Source organism: Lygodium microphyllum, chromosome 21 (assembly GCF_053477565.2).
Source record: "Lygodium microphyllum isolate KBCC chromosome 21, Lygodium_microphyllum_v1.1.10, whole genome shotgun sequence".
Classification (NCBI taxonomy): Eukaryota; Viridiplantae; Streptophyta; class Polypodiopsida; order Schizaeales; family Lygodiaceae; genus Lygodium; species Lygodium microphyllum.
In genome coordinates this window covers 18,762,358-18,773,134 of record NC_141155.1, presented here as the reverse complement: position 1 = coordinate 18,773,134, position 10,777 = coordinate 18,762,358, and the positions used below count along the sequence as shown (strand labels likewise).

The window sequence follows — 10,777 nt, the reverse complement described above, 5'->3', positions numbered from 1 at the left end:
TCACTTTGTGAGAAGAGATGATACAAGTTTAATAAACATCATCTTTATAAATGACTTGATTATTACAAGTGATAGTAACAATGGGATAGCTAATGTTAAGGGCCTTTTAAAGCAAAAGTTTGAGATGATGAATTCATGTGAACTAAGATACTTTCATAGTAATAAGTTAATCAAACGTATTGATGGTATATAGCTATTCCAGATGCAATATGGCTTGGATATATTATTTAAGAATAGTATAACAAGATATAAACCTCTTCCAATGCCATTAGAGCAAAATGTAAACTAGAGTATTGATGTTCAAGATAAAATAGAAAACCCTATTGTATTCAAGAAGATATTAGAAAGTTTAGCCTATATGACTATTACAAGGCCAAACTTGATATACTATTGGACTTGTGAATCAATTTATGCAAGTACCTAGAAAGTCCCACTTGAATGCAATTAAATAGATATTGAGATATATAAAGTCCACCTTGCATCCTGGTCTTTTTTATAAAACAATAAAAATATGAGTGTTTGGACACATGCAAATTACACTAATAGCAAGTCTAATAGAATATCTACCAACAAATTTATATTATATTTCCCTTGACAATATAATAGTTACTTAAAAGTAGCAAAAACAACCATAGGTCGCTTTATTCAATGAAGAGATTGAATACAAAGATGCTACTATAGCAACATGAAAGGTGGTATGGCTACCAAAGTTATTGTGTGATTTAAACATACAAAGATTTAGTGCAAAGACACTACCAAAGGCGGTCCAATCGTCATTCGCCATGGCAACATAAGAAATTCACATCTAACCAAAAATTCCATGTACCATGCTTGGACAAAACACATTAAGATGCATTACGATTTTGTGAGAGAAAGATGTTTACAAGTGAAACTGGCTCAATATATATTAATACACAAGATCAAGTAATTGATATTTTTACGAAGGCATTGGATGTGAAAAAGATGCGATAATATTTAAACTTACTTTGTGTTACAAAGACACAATTAAGCTTGAGGAAGAGTGTTAAGATGGCAAGCTTAAGATGTACAAACATTAATAATGGACCACCTAGTTAGATGGATCCACACATCTACACTTGGCACATTGGTGGTCATTAGGTTTCTCACATGGCCACTAACTCATCACTTATTATATTTAGTTAGTTACATCTACATACAATTAATATACTATTATACCAATCAATAAATATAGTTAGTTATGCACTATTTGACTAAGCAAACTTTTTCTTTAAATGTTGTATCTTAGCTATACTCTGTTTACATTGTTTTGCGAGAAAAAAAACACTATCAATAAAAGAAAATAAAACTCCTCTCTTCTTTGTTCTTGAGTGAGCTGCTTCTTATGTGTTCAACATAGTAGCTCAAGCAAGTCTCCCCACCACATGGTTTGTAACACTTTGCCCGGTTTGTAATTTAGTAACTAACACCTAAAAAATATAGAATCACAACACTAAATAGACCAATGCATTTAATGATGTTTTGAAAGCTATTGGCATATTGTATATTAATAGTCAAATTATAAACCTAAGGACTCCTTATTCTCACCCAAGCTAGTTGTTTCGTGCCACCTTGCCCAATCCATAACTTCATAACCAACAACTTGAATGATAAAATGTGATTGATCCAAGAGGATACAAGTGTACTTAATGGTGTTTTGAAATCAAAGTCACATCATACTTAAAGACCACATAACTTGCCTAGTTCATAACTTCATTAGTCCTATGAATAATAAAATGTGATTGATTCCAATATGATGTCAATGCACTTAATGGCATTTTGAAATCAAAGTTGCATCATGCTTAAACATCACATAATGTAAAATAAATTGAATTTGTGTCGCATGATGTTGCTAAAGTCTAAAAGATATCAATGAACTCTAGGTGACCTACAACCCATCACATGTTGAAGATAGCCCTTCACCCCGACTTGTTTCTCATGATTGTGGTCCTATATTCCATGTAAGCACATGTCAAAGAGACCCTTATTTATATGTACACCCATTGTAATATGCATCACGCAAAATATATAGATGGTTTCTTTCTCTATACTCTTGTTTCAACATGCTTTTGTTTTGCTAATATTGGAACCATTGTTCATGGCTTTTTATTGGTTGCTTTCCTTATTTATAGACCACTTCTTGTTTAACAAATGGCTTAAGCTTTGAAAATTTCAAGTTAGGTCAACCAATAAACATCAAGATTTTTTACTTATAAACCATCTACAACTTGACAAGTGGCTTAATCAAGAGCCAAGCTTGAAATTGTGGTTAATGAATAAACATCAAATTGATGCACAAGGATTTTTCTTTGGTTTAGTGCGTATCCCCCAATTTTAAAGCTACACTTATAAGACCACGCATGTCACCATTACTAGCTATACTTATAAAAATCAAATTGATACACAAGGATTTTCCTTTGGTTTAGTATGTATCCCCCAATTTTAAAGCTACACTTATAAGACCAAGCATGTCACCAATACTGGCTATGTGAGAATGCACAAATGACAAGCAAGAAAACATCAAGCATAAAAGCCAACAGAATGAATAATGTTAGATAAACATGAAAGCTCAAATGAAACATGATAAGCAATGAAATCCATTGATCAAGACATTACAATGATCAATACAAACTGCACGAGTACAAGCACATGTAATGACCAATAGTGCCTTCAATCTCCCTCTCTCCATGTGGTGATACAATAGTATCGAGAGTGAAGAAGTGCAAATATTTAGAGAATGGAGAGCCACTTGAGACAAATAAGTCGACCAACATACAAGCATTCTACAATGGGCAATTTAGCCAATGAATGCAACTACCCAAGACCAAACAATGCCTAGACTTAGCCCTAATGAAAATTTCTTGACACGCATGAAATGCACATTATCAACGCTCGCTCAAATCACGCGTGTTGAGTCATTCCCAATGCCACATCAACAATGCCACGTGGTAGCAGTTGGACTGTCCAGCTGCAATCAGCTGCATTTAATGCAACCAACCTAATTACTTCAGGTTATTTTGAGACCATTATTTTCAACCTTTACAAGACTGAGTTTCCAACAGTCTTGGATGTTAGTGACGAAGATTTCAACCGGTTAGTGACGAAGATTGCTCTCGAGGCTGACGGAGATCGAGATTCTCAAGGTGGAGACATACACATATATTTTCTCTACACCCGTGTATAATTCTACATCCTTATACAACATTCTTCACTGCAAATTTTTTGTGTTTCACCATCTCTTTCTCTCTCTTCTCTCTCTGTTCACCCTTAATCACAATCATTTGCTTTCGCATTGCTTCACTCTAACATGGTATCAAAGCATTGAAGGACTAGGTGGACCTATCTGAGGAGGAGTTTTCAACATGACACAAGGCTGCATTTTCAACGTTCAAGTGCGAGCAAGTGGGATACGCATCAAAACAAGGCTGAGGCAAGCATGGGACTGCGAGAAAGAAGAAGATTTATTAAAGCTGCTATTGTTTTTGCTATAAGAGAAGGAAGAAAGCTGCATTTTTTGCCTTCAAGTGCAAATTTTACCTTTTCATCACCTCCGGCGAGTGAAGAAGGAACGAGACAAGTGAACCTCAGCCCTAACAGGCTATATTTACACAGTCAAAGGGGGTTACTTTTTGTGTTTTGTACAGGCATTGTACATGAGGATGTCTTCTGAGGCCGAGATAGGGTTTCAAGCGATCATGGACCAAAAAGTGCCCCCGTCCTACTGCCTCTTCCTTCAAATCAAAAGCTCAATGGTGAGAACTACTGCATCTGGCAGGTCATGATGGTTGCCATATTAGAGTCCTATGATTTGGCAGAGCTTGTTATGGAGGCTATCAATCGTCCTTCGTGAGATGATTCAGGACTCTCTTCCAGTGAGAAGGTGGAGTTGGCAAAGGCTCAAGCACATTGGGATAAACTCAATGCACGCATTCGCTCGTTTTTATTTCTCTCATGTGTTACAGTTGTTCTCTCTCACATAGAGTATTTGATAGTGGCTAGGCAGATATGGCTAGAGTTCAAATCAAAAGCTCAATGGTGAGAACTACTGCATCTGGCAGGTCATGATGGTTGCCATATTAGAGTCCTATGATTTGGCAGAGCTTGTTATGGAGGCTATCAATCGTCCTTCGTGAGATGATTCAAGACTCTCTTCCAGTGAGAAGGTGGAGTTGGCAAAGGCTCAAGCACATTGGGATAAACTCAATGCACGCATTCGCTCGTTTTTATTTCTCTCATGTGTTACAGTTGTTCTCTCTCACATAGAGTATTTGATAGTGGCTAGGCAGATATGGCTAGAGTTGGATCAGATGTATAATCAGATGACCGTCATGAAGTGAGTGTCTTTGGAAGTGCAAATGAGGACTGAGTATCAACAAGTCATCATCCACACGAGCATATCAACAAGCTAAGGCAAGTTCAAAATGCAAGAAAGGTAATCACTTCTCAAGACATGGCGATCACTCTCCTTTCACAGTTACCACCTCGCTTCAATGGTTTTTATTCCGCCTTGATTGCTTCAGGGCAATCTGAGACTCTTCGATGGGAAGAGTTAGTTCTTATGGTCTTGGACCAAGAGAAGCAACTGAAAGGAACCAATGCTTCAAAGTACAGCAAGATGACATGGACTTATTTTCTAAAGCTGAAGTTGGAGGTTTTCTCCAACTTCAAGGATTGGTTGCTCTTTGAGAAGAACCAATCGGGGCAGAAGCTGAAGACCTTACAATCAAATAAGGAAGGAGAACGTGTTTCTAATGAGTTTGCTCAATTTGTGTAGATCATGGCATACACCAAGATACAAACATCCCTCAGAAATGGCATTTTGAAGCAAAAGAATCGCAGCGTGATCAAGATGGCCCGTACTATGATGGAGCATCGTCAAACACCTCAATGTCTATGGATTGAGGTTGTGGCTACTTTAGTTCACATCCTTGATCATTCTCCTACTTCCGATGTTATTGGTATGGCACCTTTTAGGCATACTTTGAAACAAAGCCCAATGTTTCTTATTTCAGGGTGTTTGAGTCTAATGCTTGTGTTCACATCCCGAAGACACGGCGTGGCGAATTTGAAGCGGCTTCCAAAGGACAAGTGTTTTGACTTCTCAACACATGAGTTTATCTATGTTTTGCTGTAGGTCTCTTGATTGGGTTCACGAGTACACCTTAGCAGGTGCATTGGTAAGCTGCTCAAAGGATACTTCAGTTTCTAAGAGGAACCTCTGACCTCGAGATTTTCAATCTAGCAGGTACAGGTGTTGCTGATCTTGTTATTACAAGTTGGAGTGATTCAGATTGTGCTAGCGATGTGGATCACAGGCAGTCTACTACATGTTATTGTTTTACCTTGGGTGTTGGTGCTATCTCTTAAAGTAGCAAGAAGCAGCCCACAATAGCCCTATCTTCAACTGAGGCAGAGTATCGAGCTACATCTTCTACCACATGTGAGACAATGTAGCTTCGACAGTTGTTGAAGCTTGGCTAACCCCTAACTCGACCTACTATTTTGCGGTGCGACAATGAGAGTTGCATTGCCTTGGAATGGAATCCCATATTCCATGCCCAAACGAAGCACATAGAGATCCAGTATCACTTCATCAAGGAGAAACTTTTGGATACAACCATTGATGTGGAATACTGTAAGACTAAAGACAATCTTGCAGATTCGTTTACGAAGGCACTTCCCCAGGCTTTACTTCACTGACATTCTAGATCCCTTCATCTACTACCTTATCCAGGATCTGAGAGAGGGTGTTGAGAGTCATTCCCTGTGCCACGTCAGCAATCAGTCTCTCCAACTACAGTCAGTTGCATTTAATGCAGACCACTTGATTGTTTCGGATTATTTTAAGGCCATTATTTTCAGCCTTCAGAGGGTTGAGTTTCCAACAGCCTTGGATATTGTATTTGACAGATTTCGACCTGCTAGTGACGGAGATTGCTCTCGGGGCTGATGGAGATCGAGATCCTCAAGATGGACACATACATAGATATTTTCTCTGCACCCGTGTATAATTCTGCATCCTTATACAGCATTCTTCACTGCAGATTTTCTGCGTTTCACACTCTCTTTCTTTCTCTCTGTTCACTCTTTGTCACGATCATTCACTTTCGCATTGCTTCACTCTAACAGCGTAATCATTGCAATATAATGTGCAACCTTCCAAACCACCACCATGTCCAATATCACAACAATGAGCCTACCAAACACCTATCACATCATAATACATAGTTAATGACAAACAATGCACCATGGATACTTCAACGCCATGTCCATTGGCAAATGCACCTCGAAGAAAGCACCTAAGTCGATGTGATTATATTCAATCCATTACCATAGAACGTGAAAAAGGAAGAGTTGATACTAGTCGCGAGTAACTTTGTGACAGCACATCATGACCATAGATTGCGTCCTTCAACCATCTTGCCAAAAGAGTCCCCCATGTGAGAATCAACTAGGAGCAAAGCCAACTTGCTATCATATCTTCCATCACGGACCTAAAGCCACACCAACTTCAAGATTTGTGAGCTGCCAAAAAAAGAACGCTTGTAGAATGCCACACTCAAGATCAACCACATCATATAGAAGTATGTCAAGCATAAGCATCTGTTACCTCCACTCTCACATTCCCTCTCTGGCCTAGAGACACAAGTACGACTCCACTAGTATGGGACAAGAGAATCCACACTTCGTGTGTGAAAGCATGCACCAAAGGAGATTCAAAGGCAATATAGAGGAGATCATGGAAGCCAATCATTCACAATAGCACCAAACAATCCAAGTGTCCATGAAGCTGGTAACGCGATCCAAGCAGAAGGTGAAGCACTTGGAACTAAAGATGCCAAGCATAGCCTCAGAGAACAAGGTTAGGCCATGGTGAGAGCATCATAAGCCCATCACATAGAACAATCTTACTCAGCTACTTGGATTACTTATGGTCAGTCATCCCGAACAACACGAGTTCAAGAACACCCCACACATGGTCTATGATTTTGTTCCTCATATCCACTTAGCAAAACAATTCCAAAGAGTTACCATACTTTTCACCAGATAGTAGCTTGGAGGCACTTCTACCTATTTGGTTTACAATATTGGAAAGACTTCTAAGACTGTCATCTCGAGACAAATGACCACTTTGCAGCTAATTCTGCCACAACTCTACTCTCAGCCATACCTGTATATTGTTCTAGCACAGGATTCCCGCACACCTGAATCATTCCAATGGCACTTCAAGAAGGGCTTTGACTGAATCTAATGCACCCATGAAAACTTTGCTCAAGCTGTCCATAGCAAATGCAAATTACAGTCAAAATATCACCATTTCTAGCTGCACAACACAAACAAAAATGTTGCGATTACAAGCATGTTAAGGCTCTCTTCTGCAGTTGTTCTTAGTGACCTGTTCCAAAAAAAAACAAACAAAAACAAAACAAAAAAAGGCTACGCACTAAGTTCTCACATAAGCCAATTGAGATGAATTGATAGCTTGAAGGTTGAAAATTGATCTGTATTACCTGAACCCTCCCTTACATTCAGCTTCACAGAAGTATTGAGAAAGTTACCAGGAAGTCTCTGGAAGTCAGGAACTTAAAGCAGCAGATATTGAGATGCTCTTGATGTGTACATCTCATCAACCTACACCTGTCAAAACAAAGTGATCACTGACTCATGGAGCAGAAAATAAATTACATTAAAAACACATCTTTGCTTTGTTCATGCTTACCCATATGACAGTACTACTGGCAAATCCTCAGTTTGCAAGAAGTTTCTCCAGATTCTTTCCATGCCACAAGCAAAAGACTCGACCTACCCCTGTCAAAACCAAGTGATCACTGGCTTGTGGAGCAGAAAATAAATTACATCAAGAACACATCTTTACTGTGTTCATGCTTACCACTGATCCATATGACAGTACAACTGGCAAATCCTCAGTTTGCAAGAAGTTTCTCCAGACTCGTAATGAACTGTTTCGACCTCATGAATATACAGTCACCTGCATCTGAGAATCGACTGTTCTGACCACATGAATATCCAAGAGCCTGCACATGACTCACTTTCCTTATATGATAATAATACTCTATGTTGTGGCCATCCAGAGCACTTAATACCATGTTCTTAGAGCCATGGTATTCCTCTTCCCCCCCGCCCCCTCCCTTTTCATATTTCAAAAAGTTCTCTATAGTTTCTTCCTAACCATGGGCCACTGGATGCACAACATCATTCGGGTTTGACTGTATTGCACGCTCTGCTTCAACATAACAAGCTGAATGCCGCTGTAAACCCTTTTCATTCATGTCAGACAAAAAATTGAAAGCCTCATTTTCCATGCCAGTTGTCATAAACATGTTTGCTAGTGTTACATATGGACCAGCACTGTTTGGATCTAATTGAAGCAGCTCCTTTGCAGCAGATACACCCCTCTCTAAATCAGCTCTAGTCTTGCAGGCACTAAGTAAAGTGGTCAATGGGACAGCAGTTACTTTTACAGGCATTCTCCTCATCAATACTTCAGCATCATCCAAGCGTCCTGCTCTTCCAAGGAGATCAATGATACAATTATAGTGGTCTAGCACAGGCTCAATCCCATAATATTTGTCCATGCATGTAAAAAAATGGCAAGCCTCGTTATACATACCTGTGTGGCTACATGAAGAGAGAAAGCTAACAAAACTTAAAACATTGGGTGACACACCTTCGTAGTGCATTTGTTCAAATAGTTGAAGTGTAGCCTCTCCCTGGCCATGCTGAGCATACGCTGCTATAAGGGTGTTCCATGACACCATGTCTTGGCTAGACATCTTGTCAAATGTGCTTTTGGCATCCTCCAGGGTGCCGCATTTGCTGTACATGCTAACAAGGGCATTCCCCACAGCTATGTCTAACTCAAGTTCACCGACTACCACATAAGCATGCAAAAGCTTGCCTTCATCCAAAGTTGCGTCATCAGCACATACTGACAGAATACTCGCAAGTGTAACCCTGTCTGGATCCACTTGTTCTTGAAGCATCTTCTGGAAAAGATGCAGAGCATTCCTGTATTTTCCATGCTGTGCAAGTGCAGTTATCATAGCTGTCCATGTGTACTTGTCTCTCCCACAAATTTTATCAAATAACAGTTGTGCATCTTCTAGGTGGCCGCATTTTGCATACATGCTAACAAGAGAATTCTTCACGACTGTGTCACATTCAAAACCACTCCCAAGTATACATGCATGCATTTGTTTTCCTTTATCAATGATCTCTTGGCTGGCACATGAAGAGATTACCCTTGCAAAGATAGAGTTGTTGGGCAATACCCCCTCAAGAATCATTTGTCTAAACAGACAAAACACATCCTGACAATGCCCATGTTGAGTGTAGCCTGCAATCATGGCATTCCAAGACAGGACTTCATCTCTATTAGAGTGGCTAAACCACCACCTTGCCTCCTTCAAAGCACCATACTTTGCATACATAGTTACAAGTGTGACCTTAATATCAGGTTCCTGATCATAACCATTCCCTACGGCATACACCTGCAATTGTTTGCCAACAGTGAGGCATGGACAGGCAGATAGCAACAACACCAAGGTGATCCTGCTTGGTAGTGCTCCTTGAAGATGCATTCGACTAAACAGCTCAGATGCCTCCACAAACTGATCACTTTGTGCACAGGCATGTATCAATGCAGTGAAGGAGAGGGTATTCGGCTCTGCAATGCATGAAAATGCTCTGCGAGCATCTTTCAACCTGCTACACTTTGAATACATGTGAATGAGGCTAGTACCAACGACGACATCAGAGTCCAAGCTGTCGTGGACAATGCGAGCATGAATGTGCTGGCCCCCAGGCAGAGTTTGCTGGTTCGCACACGCCCGAAGGACGGTGGCGTAAACAAATTGGTTGGGAGGAAACCCTTGCAGATCCATTTGAGAGAACAGGTGAAGGGCCTCCGGGTCCTGGCCATTCTGCATGCAAGCCGAGATTATGAAATTCCAGGAATGGAGGTTGGGACCACGGAGCCGAGCGAAGAGGGAGCGGGCAGCCTCGGGTTCCGCACAGTTGCCATACATGAGGATGAGGGAGTTGCACAGGAGCTTGTTGTCGCACGAGTCGCTTGCGAGAATGAGGTGGTGCGCACGGCGGCCATCGAGCAGGGATTTGCTGTCGGACATGGCCCGAATGAGCGAAGCCAAGGCACAAGGATGAGCCGCACTGCTGCCAACGACGCCGTGCTGGAGCAGCACTTCCCTGCGCAGCGCTGCAGTCGGGCGCATCCCTGTGCGAATACATTTCCTCTCTGCCTCCCGCGTCCCCGGCCCTCGCGTCTCGCTCCACTGTAGGCTGGTTACACGTAAGTAGTTCGCGGGACAGAGTCGTAGTGCAGAGTGTCGCGCGCTGTGTGATATAAAGAGTTGTTCGCATGGAAATTTTTCTGTCCGGCGTGTTATGCCGCCCAACATCATCAAATCGCGAAAATACAGAAAAAAGCTAGTCTTGAGCATGAATGGCGCTGGTTCAAGGCTTGCTTCTGACATTTGATGATGGGCGGCATGGACACGCCGAATAAAAAATTTTCCCCTTCGACAACTCTTTACACAACATAGCAGCGCACAACACAACTACACCACAACCCTGTCCCCTGAAACTCGTGCAAACTAATGTGTAACCAGCCTTTGTTAACATTAAGTGATTTATCTTTTATGATCTTGTTGGTCCAATGTAAAAGGCTCCCATTCTCTTTTATTCATGTTTTGTGATGTCTAGTGAACTGGTATGAAAC

General features: G+C 40.8%; 1 protein-coding gene across 10 annotated transcripts; it reads right to left on the bottom strand.

The window, feature by feature from the left end:
• Positions 1–587: 587 nt before the first annotated feature.
• LOC148017783 (pentatricopeptide repeat-containing protein At3g57430, chloroplastic-like) lies at positions 588–10,378 on the bottom strand. 10 transcript variants are annotated; one of them, XM_087661378.1, is made up of 4 exons: positions 7,910–10,377; positions 7,739–7,827; positions 7,190–7,656; positions 588–6,543 (listed from the first exon to the last, which is right to left on the bottom strand). In XM_087661378.1, the coding sequence occupies exon 1, from the start codon at positions 10,269–10,271 to the stop codon at positions 8,205–8,207; it is 2,067 nt and encodes a 688-aa protein (XP_087517504.1). In that variant the 5' UTR covers positions 10,272–10,377; the 3' UTR covers positions 588–6,543; positions 7,190–7,656; positions 7,739–7,827; positions 7,910–8,204. The 10 variants fall into 10 exon arrangements, with proteins under 10 accessions (XP_087517504.1, XP_087517503.1, XP_087517511.1 ...); XM_087661377.1 differs by having other exon boundaries at positions 589–6,512; XM_087661385.1 differs by lacking the exon at positions 588–6,543 and having other exon boundaries at positions 6,919–7,656; positions 7,910–8,054; positions 8,708–10,378.
• Positions 10,379–10,777: the final 399 nt, after the last annotated feature.